The sequence below is a fragment of the Mytilus galloprovincialis genome, chromosome 11, assembly GCF_965363235.1.
Source record: "Mytilus galloprovincialis chromosome 11, xbMytGall1.hap1.1, whole genome shotgun sequence".
Classification (NCBI taxonomy): domain Eukaryota; kingdom Metazoa; phylum Mollusca; class Bivalvia; order Mytilida; family Mytilidae; genus Mytilus; species Mytilus galloprovincialis.
In genome coordinates, this window is record NC_134848.1 from 20831197 (window position 1) to 20853461 (window position 22265).

Consider the following 22265-nt stretch of genomic DNA (forward strand, 5'->3'; position numbering starts at 1 on the left):
AATCCAATTCCTTTTATAATCCTTCTACACTTCTTTATAAGTTAGTTTCTTTCAATTGTGACTAACATTGATCTTTTTATCACTTGGAGTCTCTTATACCTGTAAGGATGTTTGCTTGTCATGTTTTGGAACTTTTTTCAGATTTTCGAAATCCTCTGGTTTTATCCATTTGAATGCCTAGAATATTTTACCCATGAATCCCCATTTTTCTTTTTATAAATCTTTTACATGTATAATTATAAGCCATTTGTAAAAGTCTTATAAAATCTTATTTATTTTTAAATAGTTTTTGAGAACTTTAACTGGTCAATGATAAAGCTATGAAAAATCCAGAAAGAACATTTTCCCGCCAAAATTCCAATGGCTAATATCTCGAAAACAAGCACATTGACCCCTATATTTTTTTCCTTTTTTAATCCCCTCTCAAAATATACTAATTTTATGGAAAGATATTTATTTTGAAACTGAGCAACAAACATCCTTAACATAAATCTTGTCCACTGAAACAACTTCACCAATGAGAAACAAACTTGGTCACACTCTTAGTTTGAGGAATCATGTTTTAACAATGTATCCCATGAACCCACATGCAGTCCAACATGATGACACGACTAAACAACATTATTTTGGTCCTCATTGCTCTTCAACTTCGTACTTTATTTAGCCTTTTTAACTTTTTTGGATTCGAGCGTCACTGATGAGTCTTTTGTAGACGAAACGCGCGTCTGGCTTATATACAAAATTTAGTCCTGGTATCTATGATGAGTTTATTTGTACTCATTGTGTGTTTTTGTTTTGTTCATAATTTTCGTAGATAGAGACAAATATTCAGATTTAATTGGGTTTGTGTTGCTTGCTTAGTATTTTTATGTTGTGTATTGCGAACTGTTTTTTCTTCTTCTTTTTTATGTCTTTTTCGCCATGTCATTGTAAGTTCATGTTCGACAGATCAGTTTAAATGTCCCTATAGTTTCTTTCGCCTCTCTTTTCCAGATGATATTTTAATCCGTTTTCGTTGTAGGGCCTTTCATACTTACACAGCAGTGACATACGTAGTCATGGAAATCTAAAAAGTACAAACTGTGTCGTCGATGGAAGATTTGTATTAAAGATAACAGATTTTGGGCTTCATGCCTTCAGATCGAAGGAAGAAGACACAGATAAAGAGTCATATGCTTATTATCAAAGTAAGTTGTACTTTCTATGATTTGATAAACCTTAGAGATAATTATTATTGGTAGGGTTATTTGTACCCATTCATGATCCAAGTGTTCTACCTACCAAAGAGTGTGCAAAACCTTATGATCGCTTTCTGTGATACCTATGCAGAGAGAATTCTATTATTTTTTTTTTCTTATTTCATTTCATAACAATTATTAATACTACAATTTCGTAAAATTATCTTAGGATTGATCATGATTTGAATGCATAACTTGTTCATAATCTAACAATGAAAAGAGTATCAAAAACATTATATATGCATGCATTATGTGAGCATTTTAATTTTCCGGTTATGTGCAGAAACAAGATATTGAACTTTTAAAGGTTTTAATTTTTCAAACAGGAGAATGTTATATAGAAGATAAAACATTTTATAGTTTTTTTTTTTTTCAAAAATTAAGATCGTTTGAAACTTTTAAACGAAAGAAACCGCAATGTAGGATATTTCCATTATCGGCCATGCCTTTTTGGTTTGATATCATAGAATCAAATACATATTAGAGAATTATCCCAAAAAACTCAAGCGGTTGTTATTTTATAGGTCTTTTATGGACTGCTCCAGAGTTGTTACGAATGCATAATAGACCACCCGAAGGAACTTCGAGATGTGATGTGTATAGTTTTGCTGTAATATGTCAGGAGATAGTATACAGAAATGGAGTATTCTATCTTGCTAACCTAGATCTAAGTCCCGAAGGTAAGACAGCATATATTGTCGTATAATACTATTAGTAGCTTCTGAAATATAAAGCTCTAGAAATGTTGATATTTAATGGTCAGCTGTTACAATGTGATACTACAGACACGATTGATATATTACATTTTTAATGAAAAAAATATGTGACCTTTTTCAGTTATACATCAAAATCAGGATGGGCGAATAGTACTTGAATTGTATGCAAATCGTAATTGATTAGACATGATTGATATGCAACTGTAGAAAACGCTCATTAAAACCAGGTTTATGATGTAATATGTATAATCATGTCATAGTTGTAAATTTGATGTTGGTTAAAGCCAATTTGTAAAATTTACTTGAATTTCCTGTAGATTAATTCAAATTGACAATTTTGTGACTGTCCGAACTTAGGAACATTGACAGTGTTTGGTTTTGAACCAATATAAAAATATGCCATGTGGTATGATTGCCTATGAGACACATTTCCACAAAAGGTGAAGTTTAATTTTGAAGTGGCCTTTTTCATTTGCTTTTGATTGATCAACTTCCTACAACTTTAGTTATACTACTTTCCAAGCCAATTTTGCAATTCTAAGCTGTTTACTAAGGAATGGTCGCAGAGGGCAAAACTTCCAGTTGGTCACTTGGGAATGGTCGCAGAGGGAAAAACTTCCAGTTGGTCACTTCCACCTAATAATACAGGGTGGTCTTGTCTTGCGATTTCTTTTGTAATGTCATAAAAATTGTACTTATAATACATTAAAACTGACCTAAGGTATCTACTCAAATAGTCTTTTTAATTTCATAGTATCAAAGCATAGATCAAATGAATTTGATAGTATCTATGGTGGTTTGATAAAATAGACTGCTTACGACCGGCATATGAAAATATAGTTATTCTACCTCGGGCAAACATGTTTTGGCTTTGTCATGGATACAATACCTTGGAATTTAGATTTAAATGCTATTCAAATTTGAATACACATCTTGTCTTTGCTGTTAGATTTTGAGCCTGTTTTTTATGGACTCGTACTTTGGTTTATACTCAATTTCTTTCATAAAAACGCATATAAAATATGACGTATTTGATCGTGATCTTCGTGTCTCTGTTGACCTTTTACTCGTCGCGTTATCTTTTACCATCATTAATACTATTTCTTACGAAACATTCTGTCGTATATAATGATTATAGGTTATAATGAATGGTAAATGTATTTTTAAATGAAAAAAAAAATATAGATTAACTTATTGACTGAAATTATATATAACTTTGTAACAATACGGAATTATCAGATGCATACAATATTGGACATTTTAAAATAGAAGTTTTCTATTGATTAATTGATTAGATGGCTGAGGATGTGAGAATTACCAATAAATCTCTTCGTTGTTATTTCTTTATTTAGTAATATCCTGCTGTAAATAACAGCGGCGTTGATTCTAAAATTATTATCTTAAGAATAGACTACTAAGTAATGTACAGTATGGTCATTACGACACACTTAACGGAGTTTAGTTTGGGGAATAGCAATTTTATAAGTTATAGCTTCAACGTTTCGTGTTAAATTGTTAAAATAAGAAGTTCACTATTTGTTCAAAACAAACACTTCCAAATCTGCTTTCAATATAAATGTATTAATTCGTTCCTGCCCATTAATGTTTCTCATTCTATATAATGAAAATAAGAAATTTCCACATAACGACTTTTAAAAATTCAGCCTGTACATTCCACATTACTTAACCGATAACCACAACAGAAGATGTCGAAGTATATAAATAATAATCAAGCTATGCTATGTTTTTCTATTTAATGTTAGATTTTTCTATGAAACTTGTACAAATGTATGACATCGAGACAATAGAAGTCTCCCGCGTCTGTCATACCTTATTTTAAGCCTGTTGACGAGTCAAAACAGGTTTTCAAATCTCATAATTCCATTTAGTCATTTTACAAATCAAAAAGTTAAAAAATGAAAGAATTGCTTGAACATGAAAAACTGAGACTAGTTATTGCGATATGTGGGAATCTATATGTCTGTATTATGTACTATGTAAATCAACACTTAGTCGAAATGTCAAAATTTGGGTACAGATTCAATCTCTTTTTTTTTAATATACCACAATTCTTATATCTGAAGGTCTTAAAGATCAAAAAGTAAAATCACAAAAATACTGAACTCAGAGGAAAATCAATTAAACTATTTATTATTTTAATGATGTTTTGGAAGGCAATCTTCCTTGTATGGAACTTGTGCCCTGTCTTTTAATTATGTTATAAACATTTACTGTTCATATGACTCAGGGACTGACGATTTTGTGGATTACAATAATAAAACCTTTCAATGATGCCTTAATATTTAGAAATTTGTTTAATTTCCAAGAGTACGTTAAATCACTTTAATTATTCAAATTGCCTATTTTCGGAAACCGAATTTACGACTGGATTATTTCCCTTTGGAGACATAAATTGTCTTTATTTTCCAATCAACAAGATAGAAGGAAACCAAAGACAAGTTATAATAGGAGTGAACACATTCCATTGTAACAATCAATATCCCCAAGTAAAAATAACTCTCTCGGATTTCTAACTATTCTTAAATGTCCCAGAGGTTTTGATGCGTAGAAACGAAAACCATATTGTTTGTATTGACCTTCAGAGTGGAGAGCTTTGGAACTTATTGACAAACACGGGGAAATATCTTGATACATCTTTATTTGTCAAGTGATAAGAGATGACAGATTCTGAAACTTAGAAAGGAAACAGCTTTTATTGTTGCAGGGAAATACTACGCTGTATTTGTATGTAATTTGTTTAAAACAATTCATTGACAATATCTTTACTTAATTGATTGTTGGAGGGGAATAATACACAGTATTTGTATGTAATTGGTTAACATCATTGACAATATGATAACATCCTTAATAATCTATTTTCATGTGACAGAAATTTACAAGAAAGTTAAAAACGGACTGAGACCGTATTTCCGGCCGACATTAGATGAATGTGATTGCCCATGTGATGAGCTAGCCGATATCATTAGACAGTGTTGGAAAGAAGATCCCATGGAGAGACCAGATTTCCCAACACTTAAATCCATCATTAGAAAACTTAACAAGTAAGTATATATGCAAATATGGTCAAACACCAGAATAAGTGAATGCTGCTACAGTGGAAATTAATAAACTCCGACGAAAATACAAAAAACTTTAAAAGATCAAACACATTAAACGAACAGAAAACAAATTTCATATATGTACATGTAACTTGGTACAGGTCACATCCTTATGTAGACAATAGTGGAATTAACCTGGATTTATATGTAGCTAGTTTACTCTTTCATTGCCAATAAACATTAAATTACGTATTATGCAAAGACATAGTGTTTCATAGAACACATATGTTTCTAAGTAGTTGTATAATTCCCCATTCCAATCCATCATCATAATGCTGTACATGTTAAATAAGATATCAGATAAGAAAAAGTGAATCATATTACGATGGAAATAAAATAATTCAATAGAATAAAAGTAAGATACCAAAAATACCAAAAGCTCAAACACGTTAAACGAATGGAAAACAAATTTCATATTTCTGACTTGGTAGAGGCATATCCTTATGTAGAAAATGGTGGAATTAACCTAGTTTTATAGGTAGTTTTCTCTTTCATTGCCAATAAACATTAAATTGCGTATTATGTAAAGACAGTGTTGTATAGAACAAATATTTTTTCTAAATAATTGTCTAACTCGCATAGTATTTAGGAAGAACGACTACAATAGACGTAAGATAAATTTAAAAGCCCATCAAAAATGAGTATTCACTCTTCATATATAATAAGGAGATGATGTTTGATTGCCAAACACCCATGATATACATATCTGTTATTTGTCCTGTTCTTCCATATCGTGAAAGTCACAGAATCATGCGGGGAGTAAGCGTTATTGACATGCAACATGTTTGTAATTTTATTTTGAGATGTTCGTGTTTTATGCTTATTATTCAATGGCTTGAGACAGTCGCCATCTCAGTAGATAACAATTCTGTTTTAATGGGAACTACTAGTATCATTTAAATGGTTACATTTGTTTACAGTTCTGTGAATCATTCGAACTACGATTTTCTATCTAAGAAATATATTACCTTAGTTGTATTTGTCAAAAACCTTTCTGGAATTTAAGTCCTATAACTGTTGTGATTCAAGTGTCACTGTTAAGTCTTTTGTATATGATACCTACGTCTGGCTTACAAAATTACAGGACTGGAGTTTGAGATGAGCTTTTATACATGTAAAGTAGATTTTTAGTGTCTTGTTGGCAAATTTACTATGTTAACCTTATTGTTCATGCCTAAATAAAGTTTAGAATACGATTTAGCTCAAATCATTCGGCATTTAATCCTCTTTTTTTGGATGTAGCATTATATTAATTATTTGTGGATCAGATGTGACCCTTAAAACTAGGCTGGATTAATGAGATTATCCTTGATTCTTGTTTTAACCTAATCGTTTTCTGTAACTAAGGCCACATCAATTGGATTCCTTGTTCGACGGACCCGCCCGCACCTATTTTTTTCAAAACAGAATTTTTTTATTTTTTTTATATTCCCGCTTCCCTCATCCGGAAATGTAATCATGTCTATTTCCCGCACCGTTTTTTTTTTGTAAATATTATAAAAAGATATCAACATTGGTTTCTTTCCCCCTTACTTATATTCCCTATCAAAACATGTTCGTTGTTAGAATAAAGTACAAAGAACTTCTGAAGGATTTGCCTTCAACTGCAATTATATTGTATGCTGGCAAAACAAAACTATCTATAGCCGCTGCATGTTTATGCACCTGTCCTGATTGATTCAGGGGCCTGTCGTTCAGCAGTTATCGTTTGTTGATGTTGTTCATTGGTATTTTCCCGTTTGGATATATAAATTAGATCGTTGGTTTTCCTGTTCGAATTGTGTACGCTAATAATTTTGGGATCCTTTATAGCTTGCTGTTTGGTCTGTATCAAAGCCCTGTGTAAAAGGCGTACTTTGACCTGTGTTTGTTATTGTCAGGTTGAGAACAACCCTCCCTCAGACAAGGGGTCATTTTACTGATGTAGAAAAGAAAATAGAAATACCAAGGATTTGTATAGTTCTTCTATACAAAGCGTTTGAAAAACTTAAAATTTGGTACTCAAAAAGAGGAGAGTTACATCATATTTTAAACAACTTTTTCTAAAAGAGGGGTCCACTTATTTTGAATAATATTAAACTGTTAAAGTAAATGTGTTAATTTAACATGGTTATAGTCCAGGAATATTACAAAATTCTTGGACATGTTTTGACCATTTAATACTAGATAGATATATAGTTCTTTTAGAAAATATGAGCCCTTTTGTACAAACAAATATATTATAACTTATATTGATTCCTCATAAAACATGTAAAAGGGATATTTATAACATTAAGGGGTTGCCCCCAAACTGATTATGACTTGGATTGAGAATTGTCTCAATGTCAGTCACACATACATAAACCAGATTAAATTATTTCTTGGTGAACAGGGAAAAATACTTCAGAAATTAAAGAAATGTCAAAGTACAAGTTATAAATCAAGTTTTATTATTGTCAAAACCTACTATTTTATGTTTACAAAAAAAAAATATAATCGCTCGCCTTTACTTTTCAAGCTTCGCCTCAAAAATTTGCAAATTAAATATTTTTTTATTAAAATTTTCAAATCGCTCGCTCGCCCCAAATTTTGGAGTCCAAAAATCCGTAGAACAAGAAATTAATTTGGTGTGGCCTAATGTTTCCACGAACTTTTCGTACAAAAAATTTCTATTTAGAAATTCTTAAAATGAAGCCCAGGAAATCTGTAGCATGACCGAGGATGTAGCAGAAAGAGATAGCTGCCTGCTTTAATCGTTCCCATTGTATTATTTGCGAAATAAACTTATAACAAATCATAATTTATTGATGATGTCAACACTTTTGATGAATAAGCGCCATCAAGATTTAGAAGATTTAGAAGTAATCAAAAGTTCATCAGTAAAATGAAGACATTTTTCTAATTATAGCTACTAGTATCAAAAGCATGATGAATAATTTAAAAGCAGTATATCATATTTTTTCAGATTTATCAAAATCATTAAAATTTTAAGAAAAAAAAGTAATAATATCTGTCTCGTTCTGAGAAATATCGATTGGGAGTGGGCTGATTGATTGATGTATCGTTATGTTATTATACTACAAGACGTTTCAGATATTAGATAGTCGTGACTTAAAGACATACGTTCTAGTATACTGAAAGGAAAAGCTGTGGTATAATTGCCAACGAGACAACTCTCCAGAGACAACTAGAGATGATATGTGACAAAACAAAACATACTCATGCTGTTTCTTTACTAATTGACAACTATAGTAATATTTACTCCTCTATACAATTCCTAAATGAAGTCGATAATTATACGGCATCTATCAATGCAATGTTCACATTGCTGAATATCTCTTTTTTCTGCATGTCACTTTAATATCATGAGGGACATTTTCGTTGTGGAGGACGCTGGAGTCTTAAAATGTAATCAATGACTCTCATGATGATCAAAACATCTTATAAACCAAGAGTTCTAAATGGTGAAGTTGAAATCATCCCTTCGTAAATTTTACTGACGCCTTCACTAGTTGGTAAACCGTTCCACATGTGGTGTCGGATATATTCCTTATGTCGTTACAACATTCCCGTTGCGTTTTCACGAATATTTACCGAGTTTGTAATAACATGAACAACACGACGGATTCCAGGATCTGTTCACCCTTCAGGACCACCTGTGATTACCCCTATTTATTGGCTTCATGTTGCTTAGTCTTTAGATTTCTATGTTGAGTGTTCTATTTTGTGTCTGTTTTCGATCTATGAGTTTGAATGTCCTTCTGGCATCGTTCGCCCCTGTTTAATAACATGCACTACAAGTAAGGCGTGCAATTTTGTGTAATTTGAAATTTGATTAAAGTCGACTGTCTAAAGTTGGTCGATTTAAATGACAAACTGAAACCGGAGCTGTAGGGGTGTTAACTTCAAACTTATTTCTCAGAATAATTCTTCAAGTATATTGTAATAATTAACTTCATTCAATAATAGTAAGAAGTATAGGGTTTGGATAATTTCCTATTGCGACCAATATCTGATAAGTGTTACCTCCCTAATCTATGTAAATTGTTTTAATAAACTCAAAATATGTTCTTTATTGTGTACATCATTACTTTCCAGTACAAATCGTTTCTGATCGAATAAGTTGGATTATTGATTTGAATCTTATTCATAAAAACATTAAATGAAAGAATACTTTTAAAATAATTAAATTACTTATTGTTTCGATCAGTTTTAGTATCTACCTCATGATCGAAACCTAACCTCTGTAAATATGCTGTTATTCACTAAGTACCAGCTAACTACGTCGATACTGGCACAGAACATAGTTTTGATCAAAATTTTAACTTTTCTGCATTGAATAGCAACTGTGTGCATATGGTGTACTTAAAAGTCCAGTGGCAATTGTAACGTTAGAACAAAACACATTATTATATTATAACATGTGTCAAAAAATAACCATAGGAGAAAATACTGAAAATAAATTATATGCTTCTATTTAAATGGATTATCAATCTTTTGGCACCTAATTGAATATTCGTCTGTTGAAAAATTGGAAAGAATTTCTTTAGTATTTTACTATTATATAAACTATGTCAAATTAGCTATTGTTTCAGGAGAAATTATATTTCGTTCTCAAAGAAAATAACTCATATAAGTATATAATGATAAATATTATAGTACAATTGGTTTGCACATAATTGAAGTTGTATTAAACTTTGTTTTTGAATGTATGCGTATAATGGTTGATAGAATTGTGAATAACAGTCGAACCAAAAAGAATAAGAAAAATTGAGCTTCGTGTATATGAATAATATGAGGTGTAGGGTGAAGGGTGTAAGTCAATTAGACAACACTCTACCAATCATTTAAGGACATCAACAATAAAAGACCAAAAAAAAAGATAATGCTGACTTTGAACAGAGATCACTTATTTTCACCGTATTTTGATTTTTCTGTTTCAACTATTTACCTGACGGAATACATAATGTAAGTATATGAAGTATTTTTATGACAGCTTAGTAAGAGTAAATGACCAATTTAAACCTGTTTTTCTACAACTTACTTTCAGGGATGGAGATAAAGGAAACATATTAGATAATTTACTTTCAAGAATGGAACAGTATGCAAACAACTTAGAAGCATTAGTGGAGGAACGGACGGCAGATTATCTAGAACAAAAGAAAAAGGCAGAAGATTTATTATATATGATGTTACCAAAGTAAGTCTTGATTTCAGATGCGTTTGTAATGAAGTTCTTTTACAAGCATTTATATGAACAGAATAACAATAATATACAACTTAAGAAGCTTTGAATATACTAATAAAAAATTGTAGATTCAAACGTACACGTGGATTTAAATACTTGAATGCCTTATCTTCTGAGGAAATTTATCAGTCAGACATTTTTAGATTTTTGTCATTGTTGTTCATGAAATCCACGTGTTTAACTAAACAATTATTCATGTGGGCAAAGTTGTCAAAATGTGAGTAGTATAAGAAAGTAAACTTCAATATTTCAATCACCTGCATTTTTTTTTCTTTACATATAGAGATGAATTTTCAAAACATTGCTAAACGAAAGCGTTTTGCCTAAATCCATTTCTTTTTTTTTATCAGAATTGAGACTGAATTCCTACTCTTAGGGTTTACTAGTCGAAAGCTTTAAATAATGTATTTGTATATTTGTAGATCAATAGCAAATTCGTTAATTCGAGGCGAATCTGTGCCAGCAGAAAACTTTGAAAGCGTGACTATTTATTTTAGTGATATTTGTGGATTCACAGCCTTGTCGTCGGAATCCACTCCATTCCAGGTGAGATATCACTATGTTCGTAATAAAAAGGCATGTGTGAATACACTGAATTCATTTAAGGGGGCGATAAATATAAACATCAAATGTAATTCTAACACAATTCATATGCTATAGGGGGAGGGTTGAGATCTCACAAACATGTTTAACCCCGCCGCATTTTTGCGCCTGTCCCAAGTCAGGAGTCTCTGGCCTTTGTTAGTCTTGTATTATTTTAATTTTTTTTTCTTGTGTACAATTTGGAAATTAGTATGGCGTTCATTATCACTGAACTAGTATATATTTGTTTAGGGGCCAGCTGAAGGACGCCTCCGGGTGCGGGAATTTCTCGCTACATTGAAGACCTGTTGGTGACCTTCTGCTGTTGTTTTTTTTTTTTTCTATGGTCGGGTTGTTGTCTCTTTGGCACATTCCCCATTTCCATTGTCAATTTTATTCATCTTTCTTGAACTATGACTTGTTTAGAGTGAATATAATTGCTGACCCATCTTGTTGATGCAACATTGAGACGGTCCACAAATTATTTTTTGACTGTTTTTATATATAAACCAGAGAGAAATGCTGATGAATAATCCGAGATGGTTTCCTGATGACCTTATACTGAATACTAAGTTACTAACATATGGGAATCCGGACCTCTCGAATGAACAAAACATCTATAAATTTAAACATGCATTTGAGTTTATTAAAAAGGTCTGAGAGATTTCTTGTTATGTAGAAAAAGTGTATTTGCGGTACATTTACGTCATCATCATCATCAATACCAATTATACTTTATTACTGTTTCATATTTTTTCAATAGATAAACTCGTATGTATTGTATTTTCTGAATAGTGGCATGGTCATATTAATATTGTATTTTATTTTTTTGTTAGTTATTCGGAGCGGACTCCTAAGTATGGTTTACTTGTGTCAAATCCGTTTTACTTTGAGTAAAAAAAAAATGTTTAAACTAAACCTATAACAGTCATATATATGTAGATCAAGAGGTATCTCATTTGCAAGATTTTTTAAATCCTTGACCTCTAATTTGTTCATGTTGTAAGTAGGGTGAGAATATAAAACCAAGTCACAGAAAACTTTAACGATAATTATTTCATTTAACAAAACAAATTAACAATTTAATAACAGCAGTTCAACCAAAAACTAGGATTGATAGTTGCTACGGAAGGATGAGCGCAATGTTCCTCACTAGGTTTGGTGAATGAAACATAGCAGATACCGTTCCAGTCATATGGAAAGGGAAATAAGAAATTGAAGTAGTTAGACTACAGATAAACGAAACACTAAAGATGTTTACTTACAGCAAGCACAACCCTGAACAGGAGTATTAGCTCAGGACATATTGTTCATATGGTGCAGAAAAAAAATGGTTCCGTTAATGTTATTAGACGTGCAGGTTTACTTTTGATAACATGATCTTGTTTTACAAATTGTTAATACGGTTAACATTAATTTCTCATTTCAGGTGGTGGATCTTTTAAATGATCTATACACTACATTTGATAACATTTTAGAAAAATTTGATGTATATAAGGTGAGTACAATAAGATTGTATCTTTTCTCAATTCAAAAAGGAAAGTCTCTAATCAAATTGCATAAGCAAAAGCTCAGACACATCAAACAAATGGATAACAACTGTCATAGTTCTGACTTGTTACAGGAATTTTCTTATGAAAAAATTGCTGAACTAAACCTTGTTTTAAAGCTAGCTAAACCTCTCACTTGTATGACAGTCGAATCAAATACAATGTGTGAAAAAAACAAACAGAGAGAGAATATTTTTTTGTTTAGTGGCCAGCTGAAGCACGTCTTCAGGTGCAGGAATTTCTAGCTGCATTAAGACCCATTGGTGTAATTCGGTTGTTATCTGCTCTTTGGTCGGGTTGTTGTCTCTTTGACACATTTCCATTCTCAATTTTATAATAGGTATGTCAAAAATAGGGGTACAGCGGTCAACATTGTGTTGTAATCTTAATCACTATAAAAACAAACAAATATGGAACAAGGAAGCACAAAATGACTAAACATATCAGAAAATATTGAAGACAAGAATACACAAATTTGCTATAGTATGATTACACAATGACGGGATGTATAAGTTCAGAGCCACGTCATGAATGCACCAAAGAAACATAAAAAAAGCAAATAGAACATCTTCGACAATAATTAAATTAGGTCGCCTATGTAGCAATTCATACTTGTGGCGTTATGAAAACTCGTTCAATAAAGATTTTGTTTAATGTAATTATATTTTTATTTATCAAAATTTTGTTTATTACAGGTTGAAACTATAGGTGACGCTTACATGGTTGTATCTGGACTACCCAGTAGAAATGGGAACTTGCACGCGCGGGAAGTTGCCCGGATGTCATTAACATTATTGAATGCAGTGTTGTCTTTCAAAATACGTCATAGACCTAATGAACAAATAAAATTACGTATAGGAATACATTCCGGTTCTGTTTGTGCTGGTGTTGTGGGACTTAAAATGCCTCGGTATTGTTTATTCGGTGATACAGTAAATACCGCATCAAGGATGGAATCGAATGGATTGCGTAAGTCTCGGATGTAAATTTATAATATTGAATGTTAATATTCATTACAGTAACAAAAGAAAAATTCTTGAAGGATATTTGCGACAGTGTCAAAATTTGAGATTTGACAGTTAACATAAATTATATCAAGTAGAATTTTTTTTCTACGTTTAACATGTTTAAATCTCTCGAAGCAAAAATGTATACACCGAGTTTGATTGTATTTGACTATATCAGAATTAGATATTCACCATGCTCTTACACTTCATTTGTCCATGACAATACGGAGTTATTTGGTTATTTAAATTTGCAGTTACCAAATGTTAGAAATTATTATAAATTAAGGAATGTATCTCCCTCATGCAAAGCTTTTATTCCTTTCAAGGATTTGTCTATACTTTTTGGACCGTTTAGATTATAGCTGTTCATCTTTTATATAAGCTTTGGATTTCAAATATTTTGGCCACGAGCATCACTGAAGAGACATGTATTGTCGAAATGCGCATCTGGTTCAGGAAAATTGGTACCGTTAATGTTATTGTCGTCTGTTAGTTGTTAAAGTACATTATTTCTGTTATATGATAGATTTCTATGTTTCCACGATCTAAATTAAGAAAAAAACTATTTATCAAAATGTATTTAAATATGGTATCTCGTACATAGTGTGGACACAATAGGAATGTAATGATCCTGTAACGTTTTGATTATGTTATCGTTACGTTTGGTGTAACTCACTACGATCACAACTAGATAGTTACTATAAATAGTTTGCTTATTGGCGTATTTTTAGGTCTTGTTTTCTTTTTACATTTGTTAAATAAGACTTTATATTATGGACACCAATTTTGTCAAAAAGAGTTTATTGCATTAGAAAATGTGAATAGTATCCTCCATAAAACAACTATTACACATGCAAGTTCTTGCAATATATAAAATGTACTTAGAACAGTATTTGACAGTTTCCATGCAATAACTCTATAGTGTTCGTGCGATTTACTTAACTTAAAGTGATGAGCTCTATGCTAACATGCTAACATATGCAATCCAAAGTTCTGAAAAGCCATTAAATTAACCAATCTGAATTATTTTGTAGCTTTACGAATACATGTTAGTCCATTTACAAAAGAGATATTAGATAAGTTTGCAACATTTGAATTAGAATTACGAGGCCCTGTCGAAATGAAGGTAAGTGTTGTACTTAGCTTTCTTACTCAGTACATACGACCCGAACAATACCATAGGGCCAATCAAGACTTAAAACAATATCCACCAAATGGCATGGCAAAAAACAAAACACGACGTAACAGCTGACAAAACAAAAGACTGACCAACAACATCTGGAGTGATCACATGTGCTCAAGAAATGTTTGTGGATCATTCTCGACAAGTAGCATGTCCATAAAAAGTTTATTGCAAACTCGATTGTCTCATCAAAACCTTTGTAAAAAAATCGCGCAATGAGAGAAGCAACAGAAGACAGAAGTCAACTAACATGAACTGATTTGGCTTCTGATGCTGATAATTGCAACTTGAAGTTTCATATTTCAAAAATATTTGAAAAAAAAACAACCCTTAAGCACCGTATTTAGATTTCCATTTATTTTGAATACTCCAAGCTAAAAAATTCGATAGCCAAAGGTGTTTAAGAACTAAAACCTTTGAAGAGCTATGTGACCAAACAGGACCAACAGAAAGTTTAATCTATCTAAGGTCTCCAATGGTCTTGAAAGTTTTGTAAAATCTTTCTCACTATTTCAAAAACATATATGTCTTACAACTAAAAAGTACAAAATAACACTACTAATAAATAAGTTTTTAAAAGTTTGTTTATTTATATGTTTTCAGGGAAAAGGTAAAGTAACAACATACTGGTTAACAGGTGAAAGAGCTACTCCGAATCCAGATCGTGAGAGTGATTGCTAACAATTATAGATTAATGTAACGATAAGGCTTTTGTGTGACAGTGATTAATCAAGATCATGATAAAGTTTAATCACCATTACATGAACCTGGTCACTCGTACTGCTGAATTGTCACGTGACTTACAACCAACTCTGTTACTAGTAGTTTTTTTAATTGTTTAAATTCAGTTGAAATATTGTATAGATAAGGAAGACAAAAACCATTTTTTTATTTTTTGAAAGTTTTGAAATATTTGCTGATTCGATGTACTGTTGTTTTAACTTAAAACCACCAGATATTATGATGCGATCTCCATCCAACAATGATTATCATGAAGCTTGTGACATATGGTAGGGAGAATATATCAATCACATATGTAAGGATTAGATTTTGAATTTGAATTATCAATCATTTGCAATACTATATTAAAAAAAAGTGACTATTGTTTCCAATTTAGATTATGTATAGAGAGAAAATATATATATTGTGATCCCTGCCCGAAAAAAGAAAGTTGAACGACTCTTTTAAAATGTGGTAATTTGAAAATGTACAGTTATCTCATTTTTGTTGTAAAAATACCAGTGCAAAGCAGATAGTAACACATTTAAAACCGTTATCTGCTTTATTATTCAAAATCAGCCTCCCAAGTTAATGTTCGCAACGATAGGAAACAAAGCAATTTAAATTCAAAACACCTCACAGAAAAGAGATTTCTCGATACATGGTGAATAAACTCATCATAGATACCAGGAATTATTCAGATAAAGGAAAAACCATGAATGATGATTTTTATTTATTATTTTTTTAATTGTGCGACATGTTTTATGTTATTTTCTTAGTTTTTGAGATAGTCATAATTACTAAAACTTGAATTAATATTTTATTTGGAATTACAAATGTAAATCATTTATTTGACTAGAGTTGTCCAACCTTACATATCGAATGGTCTTTCTACTTAAACATATGCCACGTGTTAAATATTAACCACATGACACCATCCCAGTCATTGAAAACTGTGTTACATTTTATGATTGTCTCAAAAAAAGGGAGAAGAATCTTTCGTTCAGTCAATTGTTGTATAATTATTATTTTATTGAGTCACCTTCTTACCTTAATATCATTTAAAACTAAAAGTTTTACATTTTGGCAATGTGTTTGAAAGAAATGTTATTGATTTATAATTGAACCAATCAACCAATTCGCCATTTCAAAATTTAAAGGACCAATGATAGTTGTATTTTTTCATAACGAAAAAAGTAAATAAAGTCATCGCATTGGTAGATTTTTAATTGGTTATGACATACTAAGCCATTCTTGTAGACGTACTGCAATATTTATCAACAGTAGAACCGCCGTCGGCACTAGCTTAATTTAGCATAATTTGATCACAGTTCAAATTACATATGTGTTTAGTATTTAACTTCTTACTCCATACATTTGCTATTTACCTAAATGTTTTGGTATTTCCTGAAATGTTTGGGTATTTTTTGTTTGCACTATCGTCTCATTGCCTTCTCACATGTATTGTTCCATGACGATACGATAACATTTGTTGAACGTAAAATTTAATTGCATGTTTTTGTTGTTGTTAAAGTGGATAACGTTTCAACTAACAGAAAAATATTGATTTAAATTACTTTTGTAATCTGTTCTTGGTTTGATATAGGTGTATGATCAAACCATTTCAGTGCTCTATGTGATGTTTAAGAATTAACTTTGTGAATAAGAGTAAATCTATCTGGTTAGATCTATATAATAGTTATGTAAATACACTTATTGAAATACAAACATGTTTATACACATTAAGACAAGAAAGCCGAATCTAAAATTTCAGAGTTTTTAAATAAAAACTGTCAGAATATGTAAGGGATGCACAAAAATGAACGCTATGAAAGAATACGAGTAAAATTATTATTTTCTTGTAAATAAAATTTTTAGATACAGAGATTGCTTCATTATTCACATCATCAGTGATTGAATATAATTTCTTACCGTTTTCCTCGTCTGTCTGTTCATGTTAATGTTTTTAGCTCACCTTTTCTAAAAGGAAATGTGAGCTTTTGCCATCACTTGGCGCCCGTCGTCGTCTGTCGTCGTCGTCCGTCCGTCGTCGTCGTCGTAAACTATTTCAAAGATCTTCTCCTCTGAAACTACTGAACCAATTCAAACCAAACTTCATCTGATTGATTCCTAGGGTATCTAGAATAAAATATGTGTTTTAATTCCCATTTTATAAAAAACATGGCCGCCATGGCTAAAAATAGAACATAGGGGTAAAATGCAGTTTTTGGCTTATAACTCAAAAACCAAAGCATTTAGAGCAAATCTGACGATGTAAAATTGTTTATCAGGTCAAGATCTATCTGCCCTGAAATTTTCAGATGAATCGGACAACCGATTGTTGGGTTGCTGCCCCTGAATTGGTAATTTTAAGGAAATTTTGCTGTTTTTGGTTATTATCTTGAATATTATTATAGATAGAGATAAACTGTAAACAGCAATAATGTTCAGCAAAGTAAGACTTACAAATAAGTCAAAGAGACCAAAATGGTCAGTTGACCCCTTTATAGTCAATTTTTAATCATTTTTCGTAAATCTTAGTTTTGTTTTACAAAAATCTTCTCCTCTGAAACTACTGGGCCAAATTAATTCAAACTTGGCCACAATCATCTTTGGGGTATTTAGTTTAAAATATATGTCCCGTGAGCCGGCCAACCAACCAAGATGGCCGCCATGGCTAAAAATAGAACATAGGGGTAAAATGCAGTTTTTGGCTTATAACTCAAAAACCAAAGCATTTAGAGCAAATCTGACGGGATAAAATTGTTTATCAGGTCAAGATCTATCTGCCCTGAAATTTTCAGATGAATCGGACAACCTGTTGTTGGATTGCTGCCCCTGAATTGGTAATTTTAAGGAAATTTTGCTAGTTTTGGTTATTATCTTCAATATTATTATAGAAAGAGATTAAACTGTAAACAGCAATAATGTTCAGCAAAGTAAGATTTACAAATAAGTCAACGTGACCAAAATGGTCAGTTGACCCCTTTAGGAGTTATTGCCCTTTATAGTCAATTTTTAACCATTTTTCTTAATCTTATTTATCTTTTACAAAAATCTTCTCCTCTGAAACTGATGGGCCAAATTAATCCAAACTTGGCCACAATCATCTTTGGGGTATCTAGTTTTAAAAATGTGTCCCATGACCCGGCCATCAAATCAAGATGGCCGCCACGGCTAAAAATAGAACATAGGGGTAAAATGCAGTTTTTGGCTTATAACTCAAAAACCAAAGCATTTAGAGCAAATCTGACTGAGGTAAAATGGTTTATCAGGTCAAGATCTATCAGCCCTGAAATTTTCAGATGAATCGGACAACCGCTTGTTGGGTTGCTGCCCCTGAATTGGTAATTTTAAGGAAATTTTGCTGTTTTTTGGTTATTATCTTGAATATTATTATAGATAGAGATAAACTGTAAACAGCAATAATGTGCAGCAAAGTAAGATTTACAAATAAGTCAACATGACCGAAATGGTCAATTGACCCCCTAAGGAGTAATTGTCCTTTATAGTCAATTTTTAACAATTTTCATAAAATTTGTAAATTTTTATTAACATTTTCCACTGAAACTACTTGGCCAAGTTCATTATAGATAGAGATAATTGTAAGCAGCACAAATGTTCAGTAAAATAAGATGTACAAACACATCACCATCACCAAAACACAGTTTTGTCATGATTCCATCTGCTTCCTTTGTTTAATATTCACATAGACCAAGGTGAGCGACACAGGCTCTTTAGAGCCTCTAGTTTTCTTTCTGTCTCATACATATTCCTCTAATTCTATATGAAAGGGAATCTAGACTTAAGTTATTTTTTGTTGTGTTTACTTTCTATTTTGTTTAGACATATGTAATGAAAAGGTATGAATATTGATATAGAAAATAACTATTTCACATTTCTTTTAATTACTGAATCGAATTGCAATGCTTCATGCGGGAAAGTGTACATTTGACATGATTCCCCCGGATGATTGGAGTAATGAATCGCATAATACACATAGTAAATGTAGATTTGTAATGATTTTTCCAATCAAGTGCACATTGTAACAATTTGTGTACATTAGAGTACACTTTTGTAAAGATTTTTGCAGTATAATACACAAAACCATATTATATACAATGCAATTGTTTTATTTATTTTTATAAATTAGTATTTTCTTTTGATTTTTATCTACGTTTAATTGATGATTTAATTTTAGCTTAAATTTATCTATATACACATTTTGATCAAAACTGTATATTTTGACTGTTATTGTAAAATACTGTTCTATAATAAATTAGTTTCTTTACCATATATTCTTTTTTTATATGAATTGAACTTAAGGCCACACCAATTTAATTCCTTGTTCGACGGACCCGCCCGCACCTATTTTTTTCAAAACAGATTTTTTTAAATTTTTATTATATTCTCGCTTCCCGTATCCGGAAATGTAATCATGTCCATTTCCCGCACCGTTTTAATTTTTTGTAAATATTATAAAAAGATCTCAACGTTTGTTTTTAAAATCACAGTATAACCTTTATATAACGATTTTAAACATATAAGCAACCCACAACACTGTAACTATCTGTGAGAATATTTGTTTCAGCATGAAACCAATTTATTCCAAGAGGGAGTGCTCCGATATAAATATATAACAGCGGAAATACCTGTACAGAACAAAACATTGGTTTCTTTCCCCCTGACTTATATTCCCTATAAAAAAATGTTCGTTGTTAAAATAAAATACAAAGAACTTCTGAAGGATTTGCCCTCAACTGCAATTATAATGTGTGCTGACGGTCATACCCGCTGCAGGTTTGTGCACCTGTCCTGATTGATTCAGGGACCTGTCGTTCAGCAGTTATCGTTTGTTGATGTGGTTCATTGGTATTTTCCTGTTTGGAAATATAAATCGGATCGTTGGTTTTCCTGTTCGAATTGTGTACAATACTAAGTTGTGGTCCCTTAAAGCTTGATGTTTGGTCTGGATCAAAGCTCTGTGTAAAAGGCCGTACTTTGACTTATGTTTGTTATTATCAGGTTATCCCTCAGACAAGGGCCTTGAAGGGGTCATTTACCATGTTTACTGTTGTAGATAAGAAAATAGAAATACTAAGGATTTGTATAGTGCTATTATACATTGTTATACAAATCCTTTGAAAACATAGAATTTTTTACTCAAAAAGAGGAGAAATACATTATATTTTAAACAACTTTTCTAAAAGAGGGGTCCACTTATTTTGAATAATATTAAACTGTTAAAGTAAATGTGTTAACATGGTTAAAGTCCAGGAATATTACAAAATTCTTGGACATTTTTTACCATTTATTACCATATAGATATAGTTCTTTGGGAAAATATTAGCCCTTTTGTACTAAAAGTGTTTTACAAAAAAACATATATTATAACTTATATTGACCATTCATAAACACGATAAAAGGGATATTCATAACATAAAGGGGTTGTTCGGAACCTGATTATGACTTGGATGGAGAATTGTCTCATTGTCAGTCACACATACATAGACCAGATTTAATTATTCAATTATTTCTTGTTAAACAGGGAAAAAATACTTCATAAATTAAAGAAATGTCAAGGTACAAGTGATAAATCAAGTTTTAATATAGTCAAAATCTACTATTTTATGTTCACCAAAAAAAAATTATAATCGCTCGCCTTTACTTTTTATACGCCCGTCGTCTTTTAGACGGGACGTATTATGGTATACCGTTGTCCGTCCGTCCGTCCGTCCGTCCGTCTGTCCGTCCGTCGTCCACACTTCGGACAATAACTCAAAAACACTTTCACCAATTTCCATGAAACTTAAGTGAATTGTTTATATCTATTGACGTAAGCTCCCTTTCGTTTTTTTTTAATTTCAGATTTTAAGTTTTGGATTTATGGGGCTTTCTTCATAAAAAAGAGGGGGGTTTTCAACACTTCGGACAATAACTCAAAAAGGCTTTCACCAATGTCCATGAAACTTTGGTGAATTGTTTATATCTATTGATGTAAGCTCCCTTTCAATTTTTATAAATTTCAGATTTTAAGTTTTGGATTTATGGGGCTTTATTCATAAAAAAAGGGGGATTTTCAACACTTCGGACAATAACTCAAAAAGGCTTTCACCAATGTCCATGAAACTTTGGTGAATTGTTTATATCTATTGATGTAAGCTCCCTTTCAATTTTTATAAATTTCAGATTTTAAGTTTTGGATTTATGGGGCTTTATTCATAAAAAAAAGGGGGATTTTCAACACTTCGGACAATAACTCAAAAAGGCTTTCACCAATGTCCATGAAACTTTAGATTGGTTATATCTATTGATGTAAGCTCCCTTTCAATTTTTATAAATTTCAGATTTTACATTTCCGTGTTATGAATTTGTATGCTTAAAAAAGGGGGGATTTTCCAATTTTGGGACAATAACTAACACTTTCACAAAATTTTATGCAACTTTGATAAATTGTTTATATCTATTGACATAAGCTCCCTTTCCATTTTTATAAATTTTAGATTTTACGTTTTCTTAAGTAATGAATTTTTATACTTAAAAAAGGGGGATTTTATGAAACTTTGGTGAATATATTAATGTAACATCCCTTTTGATTTGTATATATATTTCTAGTTGATCATATAAATTCATTTAAAGCATAAAAGACAAGTTAAAAGAGCAACGGGCGTATCATGCGCTAAAGCGCAGCCCTTTATAAAGCTTCGCCTCAAATTTTTGCAAATTAAATATTTTTGTATTAGAATTTTCAAATCGCTCGCTCGCCCCAATTTTTGAAGTCCAAAAATCTGTAGAACAAGAAATTAAATAGGTGTGGCCTAATGGTTAGTAAACATTACAATGGTAGAGTTGCTCCGAATGGAAACCAACTGTCATATTCCTCACGTGGTACAATCATTTCCTTATGTAGAAAACGGTACTCG

At 31.5% G+C, this 22265-nt stretch overlaps 1 protein-coding gene across 11 annotated transcripts in view; it reads left to right on the forward strand.

The window, feature by feature from the left end:
• Nucleotides 1–19636, forward strand: part of LOC143051848 (atrial natriuretic peptide receptor 1-like) — a 375823-nt gene extending 356187 nt beyond the window's left edge. For all 11 annotated transcript variants that reach the window (XM_076224835.1, XM_076224833.1, XM_076224827.1 and 8 more), the window contains 9 exons: nucleotides 1022–1187; nucleotides 1763–1918; nucleotides 4845–5016; nucleotides 10103–10252; nucleotides 10723–10846; nucleotides 12312–12380; nucleotides 13128–13401; nucleotides 14474–14565; nucleotides 15226–19636. In XM_076224835.1, the coding sequence (XP_076080950.1) occupies nucleotides 1022–1187; nucleotides 1763–1918; nucleotides 4845–5016; nucleotides 10103–10252; nucleotides 10723–10846; nucleotides 12312–12380; nucleotides 13128–13401; nucleotides 14474–14565; nucleotides 15226–15303 (1281 nt within the window). In that variant the 3' untranslated portion in view covers nucleotides 15304–19636. The remainder of the gene's footprint in view (nucleotides 1–1021; nucleotides 1188–1762; nucleotides 1919–4844; nucleotides 5017–10102; nucleotides 10253–10722; nucleotides 10847–12311; nucleotides 12381–13127; nucleotides 13402–14473; nucleotides 14566–15225) is intronic.
• The last annotated feature ends 2629 nt before the right edge of the window (nucleotides 19637–22265 follow it).